Raw genomic sequence first — 18,845 nt, 5'->3', positions numbered from 1 at the left:
AGCTGCTGGGTGCCTATGTGTTTTCCTAAGGAAAAGGCTGTAATCTCTTATCAAACCCTCAAATGCTCAGGAGTGCGTGGTGGCCTGCTGGGCGGTGTCCTCTGACCCGCACAGCCTCTAAGGTGGGCCCCGGCAGAAAGGTGCTCCTTCGTGGACACACAGAGCATGCACGGCTACCCACTACAGCCTCGTCCCGGTGCGTGAATCCTCCTGAGGCACGTTCCTTCCCATGCCCCTCCCAGCCCGGCGGGTCCAGTGCCTGCAGGCCAGCCAGGCCGGGCTCCTGCAGCTGTGAGCGCAATCTCAAGCAGAGCCCTGATGCAGCCCCATCTGGGAAAGCAGTGTGCGGCCGCTCTCGGGAGCCCACACCTTTACCTGGAGGCTCCCACCCTACAAATCTGCCCTAAAGAAGTCCAGACAGCAAAACCCAGGACCAAGAGAGGGGAGGAATTTACAGTCCCGTGAAGGGAAATGTGTGGAGGAATATCAGTGGGTCAGGGAAATGGTGACATCGCCCACAAAGAGGAGGACAGATATGACCTGACACCCACACCCCACGTACATGCGTGTGCTGTGGTGCCCAGGAAGGTGCACCAACATATTAAAACACTCATCATGGCATGGGCGGGGAATCATGTGGCTTTTACTCTCTTCTTGGCAGTTTCTGATATTATTTGAATATTATTAGAAACATGTATTGCTTTTCCAAAAATAAAAATTAGAAGATACATAGCATTATCTGAGCCCCATAAAGGAGAGTGGGAGGATGTCACAATATTTCCCCTAAGTAAATTTTTTTTGAATGTTAAGTTTCTGTTTATTTTTAAATATATGTTTTTACAAAACTTATGAGAAAAATCCCATTAGAAACACACACTGCCTGGGCGCCTGGGCGCCTGGGTGGCTCAGTCATTAAGCATCTGCCTTCAGCTCAGGTCATGATCCCAGGGTCCTGGGATCCAGCCCCGCATCAGGCTCCCTGCTCAGCGGGAGGCCTGCTTCTCCCTCTCCCACTCCCCCTGCTTGTATTCCCTCTCTCTCTGTCTCTCTGTAAAAAAATAAAAATAAAATCTTAAAAAAAAAAAACAAAAAACAACAAAAAGAAACACACACTGCCGAAGGCAGGCCTCCTGCTCATGCTCCTGGTCTCACCAACGAGGGCCAACATCCTTTATCACACTGAGCCACACACTCAAACGTCAGCGAGAAGGTAAATTTCATATTATGTGTATTTTGCCACAATTTAAAAACTGGCTGAAAAAAGTTCCATTTCAGGCACAAGATGTTGCTGGCGTTGTCGCCACGGGCAACTGGGCTCCTGGGAGGTCCCCACACCTTAATCAGAGGAGAGGAACAACAGCAGGAAGGCTAGCAGTAAAAACTCTTGGATGTGAGGCAGCTCCGCCTCCTCGGGCAGCAGGTGGCCATGTGCAGGGCCACAGCGCCTGCAGGCACCTCCCCTCACTGAGGCATCAGCCCTGGCTCCAGCTTCTGCTCCCGCCTGAGCCATGAGAAATGGGGAGCACCCCTCCCCGCGAGCCACCTCTGTGGACGTGGCGTGGGGAGAGGGCGAAAACGGAACCACTGATCCCCTGGCAACACAGCCACCTTTGGCCCTGGAGCCTACCTCGCCGGGAGGAGGGGACTGAGTGCAGCTCCAAGGTCTCAGCTCCTGTCCTGCAGCCTGGCTTTGGACAAAAGGTCACAGGGCGGGTGTGGGGGGATGTGGTTTGAATGCAGTCCAGAGCATCCCATTTCCCGCTTGCAGTGCTGAGGGCCGCAGCCTGGCCTCGGAGCCCTGCTGGCAGACGCCCAGCATGCCTGATGCCCATCCCAGGACAGGAAGGACCCGGAGTGAGCCCACACAAGGGACTGTCTCTGCACCCGTTTCCGACCCAGGTGCAGGGACTTTTGGGAGTGACCGCAGGCTCGCAGACGGGCAGTGAACCTGTCCAGGCATTTTCCTTGAGGAGCAGAATTGCTAGAAAGTGCACTGCCTAGGCTGAGTGCTCAAGGGCATGGATAGAAGGTTCTAAAATTAGAAAGTAACACAGCTCTGTGAGCACCCTAAAACCTGCTGAACTTTATACTCTATGTGGATATGTTTTATGATACGTGAACTACATCTCAATGAAACTGTAAAAAGAAGTTCCTGGCTTGCAACTGACAGACTTTGCTTTCATTACAACAAAACCAACAAAAGCAAGCCCGAGGCCCTGGGGTCCCGGGGGTGACTTGAGTTTACCTAGCAGGTCAGCTCCTTCATCCACATCCCCGATGACCTCTGACCCCGCAGTCGACAGCTCGTGGTACAGGGAGTCAGTGTTGATGCCAAAAGCCTTGTTCACGATCCCCTGGGTCGGGCTGTGAGGACATGCAGCCGGGGAGCTCAGGGTGAGGGGGCAGCATTCACGGGCGGCAGGTGGGGACCCTCCAACACCGCCCACGGGCCGCTCAATGCCAACGCTGCTTGTGCAACGCTACAGGGGACACCTTTGCCGAAGGCACCAACACCCACAGTGAACACGGAGCCTGTTGGGACCCCAGCCTCAGTGAGTACCTGTTGCCCGTGCGATCAAGGCGGGGTTCCCGACTCATGTCCAGCTCTGGTGTAGAATCGATAATGTCTTGAACATCAGACCACTCATCACTGCTGCCCATGCCTGGGGTGACACACAGGAACCCCAGGGTGAGGGGGGATGCCCACCCTCCGGCCCCATGTCTGGAGACCCCACACTAGACCACCACCAGCCAGGGACCATCAGGAAAGGGCTCCTCCCTGGCTGGTGGCCAGCAGGGGCCCATCCCCCAGAACCACGGCTCTTTTTCATGATTTCCAATGAACAGACCAGATATCCTGCTTCTCCTCCATCCCTCCTGTACTGAGTGTGTCTGCGGGATGACTGGGGTGCACTGCCAGAGGCCAAGTGTGTCCCTCAAATCTACATGTTGAAGTCGTAGTCCCTGGGGCCCCAGTGTGTGACTTGCATTTGGAGATGGGGCCTTTAAAGAGGTGCGGGTAAAATAAGGCCACATCCGACTGTGTCCTTGTAAGAAAAAGGGCTGAGGACACACGGAGAGGCGGCTGTCTGCACACCCAGGAGCGAGGCCTCGAGAGAACCAGCCAGCCCCGACACCCCGACACCCGGATTGCTCACTCCTGGTTGCCAGGACTGTGAGAAAGCAAATGTCTGTGGCTTACAACACCCGGTCTCCGATGTTTCTTAGTGCGGCATGAGCCGACTGATACATCTGCCGGAACCAAGAGCCCTATTTGGAAGGGAAACCTCACGGGGGGGGGGGGGGGGGGGGGGGCGCGGTGCAGGATCGGGGAAAGCGGGGGTGAAGGGGGAGACCAGCAGGGGCAGGAGGGGGCGGAGCCAGCAAGGAGGCGCGGGACCAGCGTGGGGGGGGTGAGGCCAGCAGGGGAGGGGCGGGGCAGCGGGGGCTGGACCAGCAGGGGCAGGTGGATGAGTGGCTCGCTCGGCCTCCCCGCCACAGCCCCGGGAGCCCGCGGGCCGGCGCGGCACCTATGCTGACGTTCCGCATCTCCTGCGTGACCTGGACCTCCATGTTGCGGCTGTTGCGCTTCTCCCGCGCTCGCTTGCTGCTCTTCGTGCCGGCGCTGTAGTCCCCCAGGGGCTGCAGGCTCTCATTGAGTGGCGTGACGGCGGCCGAGGGCACAGAAGACGTGGGCGTGTTGGACTTCGTGCCCGTGGTGCTGGGTGTGGCAGCCGCCGAAGACTGGCCTGACTCGGACATCTCATCCTGCGGACACTAAGGCCAAACACAGGGAAGGGCGAAGCTCGCCATGTGGGTCGGCACGCCCCGGAGGCTCCCGGTGACGCACACCGTGCAGGGTCAGCGGGGCCTCGGCCACCTCTGTGAGGCCCCCTCGCTCGACTTCTCTGGCCACTATAAAACAGCACCCTGAGCCAGGACTGGAGGGGACTGGGGACCCCTGCTCTCCTGTCCGGCCCACTCCTCTGGCCTAGTCCCTGGGTTCACCCAGCCGCTGCCTCTGGGTTTCCGGAGGCCGCTGACACTTTATTATTTAAAGGGCTTGGCTTGGGGCTGTTAGCTTGCGAGCTCCGGGCAGCCCGCCGATGCCGCGTGTGATGGACATGAAGCTACACGAACATGGCAAGCAACCCTTTGCAGCCAGGGGGTGGTCAGAAACAAGTGGTGGCCCAGGGCTGGGCAGAGGGCTCTAAATGGGGACCAGGGAGGAGGCTGAGCATGCCTTCTGATCAAGCCGTCTGGGCTGCGGCCAGCTGCTGAGGTCTCCTGCTTCCTGCCCTGGGGCCAGTCTGGGCCTGGGAAGGGGCGCCGACCTCCCAAACACGGAGACACCAGGGGATGTGTAATTCTTAACCCCCACGGCTCAAGTGGACCTCACGGTCTGCCCTACGTAGCTATGTATATGCAATCAAACTGGAGTCCCACTTCCAGAGAATGGGTCATCCTTAAAACATTCCGAGACCAGATTATTAAAAACTGCAATCAACTGTTGACCTTAAACATCTCCCTGGAGGGGTGCCTGGCTGGCTCCGACGGTGGAGCATGCAACTCCTGATCTTGGGGTACTGAGTTCGAGCCCCGCGTTGGGTGTGGAAATAACTTAAAAAAAAAAAAAGTCTTTAACAAAAACAAAAAAAAACCCCAAAACCAGAGTCTCCCTGGAGAGAATACACTCTACGTGAGTAAGTACGGCACGGGAAACAAAGCCACTCTTCTCCTACAGTCCTTCCTCGTGAAACCACTGGACAGTATCCGTGAAGTGGCCCACTCGTCTACTAACACTCACGACCTGACTCACCCCGATTCAGTCCTCAGTGGGCAGCAGCCCCCGCACACCCTGCTACCCTCTTGGGATGTGGAGAAGGGGCACGGCCCCAGGAGGGGCTGCAGCTCCTGGTGCACACCCCAGGAGCCCACAGCACTGGGTCACGTGGTTTCCATGGAAGGGATGCTTCCGGGAGCTCTTTCTCGCAGGGGAGGAGCTGATGGCAGGGAATGTTTGGCCCTCTCCATAAAGCTGGACGCACGCTGGGACCAACCTACACCCGCCTTCACCGGGGAAAGGCTGACCAGGCTCTCGTGAAGAGCAAGCTGGCTGGGAATCCTGACACGTGCCACTTCCTGACCCATGTGGTCAGCGTCAGGCCAGGGCCTGGGATGGCCATGTCTGGCTTCATCTAACGGTCCCCTCACACTTCTCTGCCAGGACTCTCACTATTCCACAATCAGGCCCACCATGTCCCTAGGGGATGCTTGGCGATGTCAGGACATTTGTGGCTGTCATGACTGGGGACGGTGGGCGCTCCTGGCGTCCAGTGGGTATAGGCGGGGAATGTCTGCTCACTGTCCTGCAGGTCCCCGGACGGCCCCCAGAGCTGAGAACCAGCCCAGATCGTTGTTGTGCCGAGGTGGTATGCCCAGCGTAATAGCCTGTGCCTCTCCCCCTAGAAGCACCCTGGTACAAGCCTCTTCTACTTGGCATCTATAGCCTAAGGCCAATTTGAGAAGGAAAAATCCCTTCTTGAGAGCCTCTGTGATGAGGTGGTCTATCCGCCCCACACAGCGAAGGCTCCCAGGCGTCCCACAGGCAAGGGGATGCCTCTGTTGCCAGCCCTCAAGGAGAGATGGCCGCAGGAGACCAGAGGCACAGGGAAGTCTGGCGAGGGCTGGGGGAGGCCCAGTATGTGAGTTCATGCCTCTCAGAACGATACGTTTTCTGGACCACCTTCCTCAAGGCCACGGTTCCCGGTTCCCAGCCTGTCCATGCTTGGCAAACTCGGGTCTGCAGGATCGCAGTGGGCCTCCTTGACCCCAGAAGTCACCAAGGGGAACCGTGCGGCACGGCCAGGCCTCCCCCAGTCCCTGGCTCTCTCTGACCCTACAGGCCGCCACCTACCCGCGGGACGCTCCCCTGGCCACCACTTACCTAGCGGCAAACCTCTCAACCTCCTAAACACCAACGTGTGGCAGTGACCTCCAAATGCAAAGTACCCAAACTCTTAGCAGTCATTCCTCACCATGAGTAGCCACAACTGTTTGGTTAAAACACTGAAAATACAGCACATAAAAACAAAAAACAAAACAAAAAACAACAAAAAAAAATTAAGAAATTAGAAAGACCTTAAAACCTAGAGCATGAAATAAAAAGAACTTAAAACATAATTAAAAAAATCAAATCAAACACACCTACAAACTGAAACATAAAACAGTGGGATGAAAAGCAAGACTACTTTGGACGACGAGGCAGGAGAAAGAAGAGACACGGGAAGAAAGCTGGCTCGGCCACAGGCAGGAGGCAGGGCTCTGAGCACCCGGCCTTGGGGGGGCCCCTGCGGCTTCTCCCGGCAAGTGTGTGGAGGAGCCCCAGCCTCCCGCCGGCCCTGCACACAGGCAGGGCGGCCCATAATGGGGGCGGGGTCAGAGGTCGCAGAGACATGCTCACTGTCTGGAACAAAAGCTGAAGCGAGTGGGGTCACTTTCTGACAGAGTGGGCAGCTTGCAGCCACCTCCTGCAGGCAGGCTGGACACCCAGGGACAGAGGGATAGTCAGCCACAAGCTGCAGCAGGAAGAAGCTTCGGGAGAAGTCCAGGCCCCACATCTGCCAGCCTGGCCAGGCCTGGAGGCCCAGGTGCTTTGCCTTCCGCAGGCGACCTCCCACGGGCTCTGTGGGAAGTGCCCCAGGCCTAGGGTCACCTCCTCCAGCCCCAAGGGCAGCATCCTTACCTGGCGATGCGGCCACAGCCTGTCTGGCGAAGGCAGGGCTGAGCTCACAGACCAACACTGGCCACAAGTGACCAGGGGCCATGATCGAGTGGCGGGCCAGGGAAAGTCCCTGCCCCTGGTTTTGTTGGGGGGCCCCCGCTGAGGGGTGCACTGCACTCCCTGGTTAGCTGCGCACACCCAGGACAGCCACCCCCCCCAAACTCAGAGACCCAGCAGTCGATAGCACGGATAGGAAGGTAGCAGCAGGCTAGAGGTGAGATACTGGCCCCTCACCCTACTGTCTCCAGTGGGCGTGCAAACCTCAGACACCACAATGCAAGACACTCTGGGATGGCGCCCAGGGTGGCCTCGGGGCTGGTCCTCTGGGGCGGGTCTGGGGGACAGACATGCTTGTGCCCCAGAACAAAGGCTCAGCTCAGCCCGAACAGACGGGTACGCCCTGGCTGCAGAGGCCCCAAGGCCCCATGTGAGGCCACGCCTCCCGGGCTGGTGCTTTCCTCAGGTGCTGGTACACCTCCGCACGCAACCCCACTACCCTGGGTGCAGGGGAAGCTGCAAAGGGTTGTACACAAAGACGCTTCCTGAATGAGCATGGGTGACAGGGAGGGACCCTCACTCCACAGCATGGCTACAAAACCTGGTAGCTGGAGGTGAACTGCAGCTGGCCGAGGTCACTCAGGTGCCAGTGGTCCCCCGCAGGCACGAGCTTGCCCCCCATCTGTGCACGTACCATGCCGTCGGCCAGGGGGAAGACATTCAGAGAGGTGGGGCGCTCCTTCCTGCTGAAATGTGAGGGAGAGAGGGAGGAAGCGGACGTTAGATGGGGCTCACAGCTCGAGAACTGGAGGCTTTTTGGACGCACGGGGGCCTGCCCTGCAGACCGAGCTGTACTGGATGAGGGCCCGGTGTGTGGGGTGGGGCGTGAGCTCCGGGGCAGCCGGCCTGCACAGGGGCTGCCCGTGCCGAGCTACGACTCCTGTGTCCCCAAACCTGTTCCCGTGTTCAGGGGCACTTCAGCTGCTCTGCAGGCCTAAGGGACCCTTCCCCTTTGGTCCACTGTGACTCGTCGTTTTTGGTTAGACTTTACAGAGAGCTGCTCTGTGGGCTAAGAAATCCCACGGCAGTGCCAGCAGCAGGCCCCTCGGCATCGAGGCCGGCACAGAGTGCTCCTGAGTGGCCACGTTTACCATGACGGTCTTTCCTACATGGAGCCCAGGCCTGCCTCCTGGGGCCAGGCAGAAGGAATCAACCCTTCAGCTCTGTTCTTTGCTCCCTGTTCCCCACCCGACTCCTTTACTGTTCCTCCGTGAGCTCTCCTCAGGGTAAAACGTCCGCCTGGACATGCAGAGTAAAGAAGGGCCCCATCCTGCTGCTGGTGTCATGTCCTTTACAGCCCACGGGGGCCCCTTTCTCCTGCTCCATGCGGTTCTTCCCGGTCGTTAGGGAGCACGGACCCCAGAGGGGAGCTCTTTCAAAGGTGTGCCAGGAGACGGGGAATGCAGGTCACCTGGAGTCAGGATGGAGCCCGAAGCTGCCTGCTAGGCTCAGTCCCTGAGGAAACGCCCTGTCGGGGGCTTCTGATTGGGGGCCAGGTGGTACGCAGCCCGGCCAGTCCCTGCGCTGCCCTGGGGCAGACGCAGCACACCCAGAGACAGTCGTCCACCTGACAGCCCGCGCTGCTCAGAGCTGCTGTGGCCAAGCATCAGAGCCCCACACACAGAGCTCGACCCCCAGGGACTGCGGTGCGAGGAGTGGCGGATGCTTCCTCAGGATTCCCAGACAGCCAGGTCTGGAGGCTGGACCGCTCTGGAGAGGGAAGGTGGGCAGCTTCCTTGCGGTGCTTGGAAGAGTGGAGCAGCCACGGTCCACGAGAACTTCCTACCCCCGGGCAGGCAGCTTCATGAAGCATGACCCTGGGAGGTGGGGGCTCTCTGGCTGGGGCCCCCATGTGGTTCTGGGGGCTGGCCAGGGCTGGGATGAAGCAGGAGGAGAACACAGAGGCTGAGCCAGAGTCCTGCTTTGTCTGGTCCGAGGCTGGCTGGTGCGTCCTGTTCAGCAAGATGCTGCCTCCCGCAGAGCTGGGACCGGGCTGTGCTGTCCCGGGAGCTGGTCTGTGGCAGGGACAGCACCAGGGACAGCACCAGAAGAGCACTGTGCTCTCGAGGGGCTGGAGCCGCCGGCACCTCTGCACGTCAGGGCCTAGGCCACCCAGGAAGCTAGTTTCCTGTGGACAATCGCAGGCGCCTCACTCAGCCCTTGTCCCCGACAGAGGATGCGTTCTCAGGCACATCTCAGCTGGTCACCTGACCGTTAAAGACGCTCAGACCCTAAGAAAGGCACCAAGTTAGGGAGCTCTGCGTCTGCAGGTGCATCAAAACCTCAGCAGGCCCCGAGGCTCTGCCCCCGCAGACTGCCCTCCGCCGCAGCCTGCCTGGTCCCGGGTGTCTGGGAAGGCACCAGTGGCCACGTGGTTAGCACATCCTGGAGGAGGGGCTGGCCTCCAGAGCCACAGCATCTGCTCCCCCGAGGCTCCCGGGCATGTCCTTCGCTCACTCTTCCTTGTTGGGCTCCCAGTGCCGGTGCGGGAACCCCTCTCCTGGGGCCCAGCTCCACTGCGGAAGAAATGCACAGCGGGGCCCTTGGCCCCAGGCAAGGGGCAGAGTGTGAGCGTCCTGCCTCAAAGGACAGCGGCGGGGACGCGTGCCTGTCACCCGCTTCCAGAGCTGTGTGCATGGACACACACTGCGTCCAGAGACAGCCAGGTTGCTCTCCTGCAATGGGCATCATCCCCAGGAATCAAGCCTCATCTTCTCTCTCTGCTCCTCACAGAGCCATGCGTGGCCTGATCCATAAGCCCTGGGGGCACGTGTGGGGCACTGCCCATCCAGAGCTTGGCCACAGTGTCCCCTTGTCACATCCCGCTGCTCCTTTGGGAGATGCCATGCTCGTCCAGAAGCTACAGCCCGAGGGAGTCACGCCGCCTGCAGAGGTCAGGCTGCCTGCAAGGGTCACAGGCACACGCCGGTTCCGGGCCAGTACTCGGAGTGACTGAGCCGACTGTGAGCCCAGGTCCGTCTGATGTCAGAGTGCGGGGTCTCCACCCGTGCTCACCGCCTCCCTGCAGCGCCAACCCAAGGCTTCAGGCCCAAGGGCCCATCTGCAACCATGGATGTTTGCCGGGCGGGGGCCCCTGTGCCGCGCTACCTATTCTGAGGCTGTCTTGGGGACTTGAGTCCAGCCCTCTGCGTCTGCTGCCTGGCCTCTAAGCGCCACACCCAGAGTCTGTGATCCGTAATATCACTGCAGAGAAATCTGTCGAGCAGGTCGAGGATGAGCCCTGGGCCTATAATTAAAGACTACCAGCAGGACCAACTCTCCCGAACCCCAGAGCATCCCGAGCGCCCCTGTACAGCAGCATGAATGCTGGCCTAGACTTTACCTTTTCCTCCACGACTGGCGAGGGCTGCGGGGCAGTGACAGACACAGGGACAGCACATAGTGGCAACAGCACAGGGGGCAAGACGAGAAGACAGCATTAGAGGGCACAGGTCACATGCGCTCACGTGGAGGGCAAGTGTGCGTGGCGGTGGGCTCTGCGCCACGCAGACAAACACACGTGGAGATATGCAGACATGTGCATGCGACAGACAGAGGGCACTTAGACACGAGAGCTCTGCGCTGAGCAGCCGGCCCGTGGCTTTGCATGCACACTCAGTACGGGGCAACGGTCCTCTCCCAGAACCCCAGCACAAGTGCGCAGCCAGGCACACACACGCTCACGTTTGTGGGCCCACACACACTAACCAGTTTCTAAAGACACACACATTGAGAAAACCAGGCCAGGAGTGAAGGGAAACGCCTGTCTGGATTTGGCGGTGATCAGCAGCTCCCAGTGCTGAGGATGAAGCCCTGTCAGCAGGAGCCATGGAGACTGAACTAGGAAGCTGGGCGGACATACTTATTTCTCCCCAAAGAGCTGTGGCGGGAGAGGGGACAGCCCACAGAAGCAGGCCAGGATGGCGGGGCCACAGACATAGCAGCGCTGGTGACAAAGGCCAACGTTCCCTGGAAATGTTGGGTGGAGGCTGCTGTCTGCTCACCCAGAAACAGGTCCTGGGGCAGCCAGATATGCACAGAGCGCCCTCAGAACGTCTGGGCCACAGGGAAGCGGCTGCAGGGGAGGCACGAGCCTAAGTCCCAGACAGCGGCTGGTTCCACGGGCCGGTGAGCAAGGTAAACATGGAGGGTGGGCTGGCAGGGCGATGGGGCAGCCCAGACCCACCGCACCACTCCTCTGCCTCCCAAACAAGTACTGCCCCGGCCGTCACCCCCACAGGACCACTCTCCTCCTCGTGGCCAAGGGGACATGGCGGAGGTGGGCCATGTCCACGGAGGGTCTCAGCTGACAGAACAGGTGCTTTCTTCCTGCAGTCAGGAATCTCTCGCACACAGTGGTACTCTGGCTCAGGAAGGTCTCGTCACAGAGTGCCAAAGGCCTGGACACCATGCTGATCTTACGCACCCCAACCTTGGCGTGCTCTCCGCAGAAATCTGGCCCAGAGCCCCTCCCTCTCCTGGGCAGCCGTTGGATCCATTTTGCAAATGAAGGGGCTCCTGTGGGCTCGGCTGGGTGTGGAGAAAGCCCCCACCAGGACAGCCACCCCCGGAGGCACTGAAGGCCCTGAAACACCCAGGAGTGACAAATAGGCACAGCCAGGCGGCAGGCAGAACAGACCTGTTCCCTGAGGGAGGAGGAGAACCCACATGGCCTCCAAGAGCTGCCGTGCAGCCTCAGAGGGGACCCAGACGGGACCCTGTGAGCCAGCCCCTCTCAATTATGAGTCCCGACATCAGAAGGGTGATGGCCACAATGGGCCGGAACCCAACTCTGAGCACAGGGAGCACTGCAGGGCCTGGTGCCAGGCTTGGTCCAGACTGGCTCAGGGCCACGGAGCTACAAGACCCATGGTGACAGGAGGCTCCCAGACCAGGTCCTGCCTCCGGCGCCCGAGGAAGCATCCACGGAAAGCAACCCCAGCCTGCAGTCACAGACCTCTTCCACGTCCAGGAAGAAACCAAGGCCTGACCTGGCCCCCGGTGACAGCCCCTAATAATGCCTGGGATGCTCAGGGCCTGGCTTTGGCGCCTGGGCAACCTGTGTTTTGGGCTGAGCCCACGTCATCCTGAGGTTCTGGGGACACCTGTTTCTGTGGCATCCCCGGAGCCCGGGGCGCTAGCCACGCTGACTTAGGACCCTGAACACTCGGGGCCTCTAAGTCCCGAGTTCAGAGAGCCCACCTCCCCTGGCTTCTGGGAAAACTGGGCCCTTCTCGCTGGACTCTCTCCTTTGTGACCTTCGAGGTGCTCCTGGCCTTAAAAGCAACTGGCAGGGAACCAGCTTGAAGATTCCAGAATGCTGCAGCCCTCAGGAACTGGCCACAAGCCCAGCACTCATCAGGGATGCCCAAGCTGCCCAGCCGCTGCAGCCCCCGCTCAGAGGGCCCTGCCTAACCCTCCACAGAAAACAACACGGAGTCCCTGCCCGCCCTGGTCAGCATTCAAGTACAGTTACTCAGAAATCCTCCTGGTAGCTTCTATGTGCTGGGGGTGAGGACGTGGCGGTGCACTCAAGGGAAACTCTCCCGAGCCAGGAGCTGGGAGCCGGGAGCTGGGAGGCTGTTACTTCCCCCCTCAGACAGTCATAACTCAGGATTGACACCTGCAGAGTTCTGTCCTTTAAGATGTTTGGTCCGTACTCCCCACCTGGTGCGGGGTTGCTACCAGCAGCCTGTGGTCCTTTCTCTAGGGCCTGAGCGCACAGCAGGGATGCGTCTGCTAAAAGCCTGGGACTGTCTAGAAACGTGTGGCCGTCCCCACCACCCTTCCCAGGTGCCACCCGGCCTTCACACATGTGTTCCGTGTTTCTGTTTTCAAGTTGACGCCTTGAGCACCGGGGTACAACGGCTTTGCCCACTGGGCCCAGACAGCGACACGCACAGTGGAGAGGCCTGAGCCCACCTGTTCGTAGCGTACCCGCCGAAGAAGCAGGCCAGAGAAAGCTTCTGCGGGTGGTGGGGTGTGACCAGGGCTTCAGGCATCAGCCTGCAGGAACGAGGGGCCATGGCTGGAAAGGGACCAAGAGCTGAGCTCCGTCTGTGGGACCTGGGATCCCAACCTCCGGCCCCTCTTCCCACCTACTAGAGACTCGGGATGTCGGTACCCTTCCCCCCAACCCCAGGACCAGGTCAACGACCTCGGTCTCCCACAGGCCAACTCCCGCAAGCTGGCAACACCCTGGGGAGGCTTGCTGACAGTTTGTGCCCTTGGAGACCATGGTCCAGTCTTATCCTGACCAAAGGTGCAGGTTAGCCCCCCTCCCCGCAGATAAAAGCAGCGGAGCTCCTGGGCTCAGACAAGCGAGGGCCCCAGAGTCTGCTGGTGCCGCCCTGCCACAATGAGAATGTGCTCCCCGTGGGGGTCGCCGGCTGCCTGGCCTCCCCGCCCCCCGCCCAACACGGTCAGCTCTTGTGACTCCAGGTGGTCAAGGCCCACAGTCACCAACAGCCCTGGATCAATGGATGTGGAGCCGCCGCCCCCACACACAGATCCATGTCTCACAGAAATCTGAACCTTGATTCCCGAATCCTCCGGGGGGGATACCTGCTTCATTTTGCAAAGGAGAAAGCGAGGTGTGCAAGTGTTTGGTGAGCTGCCCGAGGCTGCTCCACAGATAGGGGCCAGAGCTGGGCTTCCAACCTCACCAAACGGCCCCAGAGTGCCCGCATCCTGCACACACTGTGCCATCTGCACACGACCGCGGAAGCCCCACGAGGGTTGATGTCGAGGCCACAAACTTTAGTGAGTAGGTGAATCCACAAACACAGGATCTGAGTGAACAGGACTGGCCGCCCCATTTCCTGGGCCTTTGTGACTGCACACGGCCAGCAGGAGGCCCACGTCCCGCGGCCCCACTCTGGTGCCCAGCCCATGTGCACACTCCTGCCCCAGCCATACGCTCTGACCAGACCCCTCCCTGAGTCACAGGTGGACGCAGCTCTCCAAAGGCTGCCCTCTGCCCCGGAGCCCCGGAGCACCCTGGGGATGAGGGGCCACTAGAGGCCACGGCCTCCAGCTTCCCACCTCACCTCCTCCCCGGCAGGCTGCCCTCGGTTTGGCTGTTTCCCCCGACTTGCTGCATCTTGGACCTCTCGATATGCTCCACATAGGTCTGGATCATCTGCAAAGGACAAAACTGCTGTGTGAGTCATCCGTGCTGACCCAGGCGTCTCTCCCTCCAGCCCGTGGTGCTGTCCAGGCCGGCAGTGCTCTGCCAGCAATGAAGCCATGTTCGTGGAGTGGAGTCTGACCAGCGCACAGCCGACAGCTTTCTGGCTGGGGCAGTAGAAACCAGAAAGAAAAGGCCAGAAAGGCCAGCCAAGGCCAGCAGGCATGCGCAGCTGCCAGGCTGCGGCCACGTTCCTGTGTGTGGGTCATGGCCAGGCACCTACCTCTGTGTGTCGCTGGTGCAGAGCGTTGTACTCCTTCTTCATCTCTGACTCTCGTTCCTCCAACCGGGAAACTGGAAGACACAGCCACGGCCTGTCAGCAACACGGCCTGCCTCTCCACGCCTCCTTGCTTGCCCTCGTGCGTGTGGGCAGAAGGTTCCAGGACAAACTGATGCGTGGTGCAGACCGGACAGGTTTGGCCCACAGAGACCCCAGGGGCACAAGAAGGCAGATCCTGGCCAGTCTGGGTGGCATGTGGTGTGTGTGCTGCGTGCCTGGAGGGTGTTCAGCTCCACCACTAAGATAGCCAGGATAACTGCAACCCACCCAGGGTTGCTATCTGTGCCTGGGCAGCCTGAGACGCAGGGAGCTCGTGGCGGTCAGAGACAAGATGCGAGCAAGGGGCTCGTAGAAAGGGGCAGAGTTCCTACGTGAGTAACCTCTATGACATAGAAGAGAGCTCAAGAATACCTGCCGTGGGGACTGAACCAGCAAGTATCCCTGACGCACACCAAGGGCTGGAAAGACCAAGCTGCGGCCATGGCACCTCCGGGCTGGCAGGGCTAATGCCCAGGAGGGCCCCTCTGGCCCTGCATGTGCTCCGCCTGCCACATGCAGGTGAGCCACCTGACTCATCAATAGGCCTGCTGGGCATCCTGCCCCCTGCGTCCCGCCACCAGGGCGAGCATCTGTGGCCCTTTGCTCAAACTTCAACTGTGTCCCTGTGGCCCCAGCAAGTGGAGAAGCTGACACACAGAGTGAGGCGAGGCACATGACCGTCGCGGGCCTGGCACCCACCGGTGTAGTCCTTCCATGTGTGAGCCGCTCTGCTCCCCCGCCTCCCACCTTCCCTGCTTCCCGGGGGTGGTTTTAAACAGATCTAACAGGCGACACCAGTCCACATCTCCACCACCACAGGTTCTCCCGTTCCGCAGTGTCTGTAGAGGCCACGTCCCCCACCCCACAGCAGGGGCCTCAGAGTAGGCATCTCTACGCAGCTCTCTGGGGACCACACTGTGAGGAGCAGCAAGGGCATCTGCAGGAACTGGGGGTCAGAGGCTCATGAGGCTCGTGTAGCTGGCTGCCCTACCCCAGGGATGGAGAGTCTGACCCCCCAGGCTCTGCTCCAGCCTTGGGAGGGGCTGCCCGTGTATGCGGAAGGCCCTGGAGAGGACCCCTTTTGGCCTCCCTGCTGGCCACCACAGCGGGCTCCCCCAGCAAGCTCTCTGACCACCCAAGAGCAGCGTCTCCTCGGTGGTGGACAGACAGGAGCCGGCACCGCAATGGGGAGCTTTCATCGAAAGGGCTGGCGAGGTCCGGCCCAGGCTGCATATTCAGCAAAAATGCTTTGTCATCAAAGGGGCCTTATTTATTTATCGATTTCCGCACAGGATTTGAGGCTGATTATGGAGACACAGAGCAGTGTGAAAGCATAAACAAGTGGTCGAGGGAATCACAGCGAAAGAAAGCAGCCGCTGGCTTTTCTCTATCAAAGGCTCTCCACATCCTTCCCAGCTGGGCCCAGTCTTACAACAACACACACATTCAAACGCGATTCCCACCCCACCCTCCCACCCCCTAGCTACTTACTCTGATCTGCATAGTTTTTGGCCTTTAATTCCAGCTGGCGAGTCTGAAACTCATAGTGTTCCACCTGGATTTGTAGCTCTTTCTTCTCTTGTTCCAAGGCATCTTCAAATTCGATGAATTTCTGTGCATGGGAGGAGAAAAGGGCAGGCGTGGTGAATGTGGGATGCCAGGTGACAGCAGGGCTCACAGAAGGGTCACGGGCTTCCAGGACTGAGAGTCATGGGCTCCTGGCATCACACCGCCTGCCACCCTCTGTGGGCAAACCCTGACACGCACCGTCCAGGAGCGGGGCCAGACGAGTTTCCCGGGAGTTAATACCTCTAGAACCTTCTAGTTAGCTCTCCAGAGAGTCTCACAGGGCCCCGATGTAGAAACACTCATGCTTCCTTTAATGATCTGTCACCATCTTGAAAGTCTTAATAATTCTGGAACAAGGGACCCCGAATTTCCATTTCCACAGCAGGTCCCACAAATCATGCCGCTGGTCCTTTTCCAGCAGAGTAACATGACTCTTCCCCACACTAAACACCTACATCAGGTCAAGTCTACTTTGCTCCTAATCTGTGTTCAGTTATGCTCGGTTCAGGAAGCTATCGCTACTGGAATAACCAACGGGGCTTGGTCTTTGGAATCTTTCCCTTACAACACGGAAAGTGTCTGAGCAAAACTATCATCAAACCAAGCGAAAAGAAAGCACTTTGCCAATAAATAAAAACAAAAAAAGACAACTCTTGAAAGATCTTGGGAGGGCTCCTGACTCCACACTGAAAGCCAGGTATGGATGCAGGCCTCTGGGAGAGGGGAGGAATGGGCACTGCGGCCACCCCAGGGTCGCGGTGGGGGGGTGGGGGGGGTCCCCGCGCCAATGCCACCAGCTGTAGTTCCTACAACAGCTCTGCGGGGGAGCTGTTGACACCTCAGTTTTGTGGTGTGCGGAGCTGGAGAGGGCGGGGCGGGCAGGGGCCGGGAAGGGCGCATGGGGAGCCAGCCTGGCAGCCTCACAGCTCCAGCCAAGTAAAGCACCACCGCCCCGCGGCCAGGAAAGCGCACACGGGCGGCTCAGCTGTGCACAAACCGCCAGCACACAGTTTGACTCACCTGGACACAAGCAGCGTCTGAAGAAGAAACAAAGGTTATTAACTGGCTGATACGGGTATGTTTTCATTTGGGTAATGTTAGTTCCTGTTACTTAAAAAAACTAACCAGAGGACGTGCAACATTGTGCTTCTGTGGGAACATCAGGCGGGAGTATTACGAGAAGAATATTTTTAAAAAACCGTAATTGTACCACCCAGAGTCGGTTAACATGAGGCGATGTCCTTCCAGATGTGCATGCGGTGTGCACACGTGTGTGCGCACACGTGTGTGTGTGCACGTGTGCATGCGAGCTTACAGGGCCGAAGCGCTATCTCTTGTACAGAGAACTCTGGGAACCGCTATCTTCAGCCGCGTAACCTGGAGCATCTTCCTACATCAAGAGACATACTCTCCCACTTCCAGTGTCGGTAGGCATGTGTGTGCAGAGCAGAGTTTACTCCATCAATTACCTGCTGTTGGGCTTCCAAGCTGCTCTAAAACATCACTGGGGTCTTGGCCTGTGGAAATGCCCAATGGCTTCCTGCGACGGGGGACCATGGTCCTGGGCCCGCGAGCGGCTACGACCCCTCAGAGGGGCCGCCCAGCTCACTCCACGCAGGCTGGGGCAGGAGCCTCTCCCAGGGCCCGGACGCCTAGGGACCAGAGCTGGACAGCGGGGCTGCCAGCCTGACGGGTGGGACTCGGCCCGCCGTAACCGTCCTGAGTTGTCAGTCCCCTGGTGACCACGATACGTATCGGTCCCAAACAGCTCACTACGTCCTTGTCTGACGCCCTGCCTGCCGTGTACCTGCTGCTCCTCGTGATCTGTGAGGACCCTGTCTTCCACGTGGCAGGTGCTTCCCCAGGACGCGGGTGTGTGTGCACTACACAAGCGTACTTCATCATTTCTCCTTCCCTCGTCGCTCCGAAGCCACCTTTCTCACGTGCTCAATCCTAATACAGATTTCGGTTTATTTGTGAGCCAGGTCAGAGCTTTCTCTGAATGTGGACTGCTCCATTATCCCTTAATATCGGACACGTAATCATCCTTTCAAGTCCCCTTTTCAACATTTTCTTGGTTATTCCCACTTGCTTATCCTTCTAGATTAACTTGAGAACCATCCGGAGTCACTCGATATGTTTCTTTTTGCATAAGCAGTTTGCCTGTCCAAAAGCACCGGCTCTCTGGGCCTCAGGATGGGGTCCTGACCTGCGGGCTGCACCCCTGTGGCGTCACACAAAGAAAAGGAGTCATTTCAGGGACATGTCCCCTCTATGTTTCCTCACGCATCACCTGCACTTGAGAGGTGGAAGTCAGCTGAGAGATTTACAAACTAAGGACGTTGTCAGAAAGCCCGCTTCCAGATTCTTATGAAGGTCAAGAGAGACTTTCTTAAATCTATCTTGATAGGTGATCATTAGAATCCATCCTGAGTGACAGTGCTGAAACGCTTTGTCATGCCCTAAAACCATGCCTACAGATTCCTGATGAAGCTAGCCACAAACCAGGTCACAGGCAGAAATCCTCTGACCTTGATATTTCAAGGCTTTCAGCATCAGGAAATACGGAGACATTAACCAAGAGAGAAAGCAGCTAAGTGAAGCTGGCAGGTGGCAGGGAGACAGATCCCACAGCGGTCAACAGGACGTCTGTGGTTCTCAGGCCACGTGGAAAGAGGGTGCCAAAGGGATGGCCCCACTGGGCGGGGACGCTCAGTACTTCATAACTGGTGCCCTTCCATCCTCTCGGCACCCCTGCGCAAAGGAGCGTGGGTGCTCCCATGGGAGCTGCTCCCCAGGTGAACAGAGAGCCCCAAGAAACACACAAGTGACCATGAGCAGACTCGAGGACCCCGGCTTCAGACCCTCGCCCTCCCTGCGCGGCTCCCAGAGGCGCCTGAGCAAGGTGAGGCCACTGCTTCTGCAC

General features: G+C 58.9%; 1 protein-coding gene across 13 annotated transcripts in view; it reads right to left on the bottom strand.

Moving 5' to 3' along the window:
- Positions 1-18,845, bottom strand: part of MAPK8IP3 (mitogen-activated protein kinase 8 interacting protein 3) — a 47,398-nt gene that overhangs the window by 17,520 nt on the left and 11,033 nt on the right. For 7 of the 13 annotated variants that reach the window (XM_064592315.1, XM_064592309.1, XM_045874667.3 and 4 more), the window contains exons 2-8: positions 15,842-15,962; positions 14,254-14,324; positions 13,891-13,982; positions 7,383-7,527; positions 3,531-3,777; positions 2,561-2,663; positions 2,246-2,364 (exon numbers count right to left, since the gene is read on the bottom strand). In XM_064592315.1, coding sequence (XP_064448385.1) covers positions 2,246-2,364; positions 2,561-2,663; positions 3,531-3,777; positions 7,383-7,527; positions 13,891-13,982; positions 14,254-14,324; positions 15,842-15,962 — 898 coding nt within the window. The other 6 variants (XM_064592312.1, XM_064592314.1, XM_064592310.1 and 3 more) reach the window with 4 other exon arrangements.

This window comes from Mirounga angustirostris, unplaced genomic scaffold, assembly GCF_029215605.1.
Source record: "Mirounga angustirostris isolate CCGP_5_RB_7025 unplaced genomic scaffold, mMirAng1.0.hap1 SCAF_5, whole genome shotgun sequence".
NCBI lineage: Eukaryota > Metazoa > Chordata > Mammalia > Carnivora > Phocidae > Mirounga > Mirounga angustirostris.
This window is presented reverse-complemented; position numbering and strand designations above follow the sequence as displayed.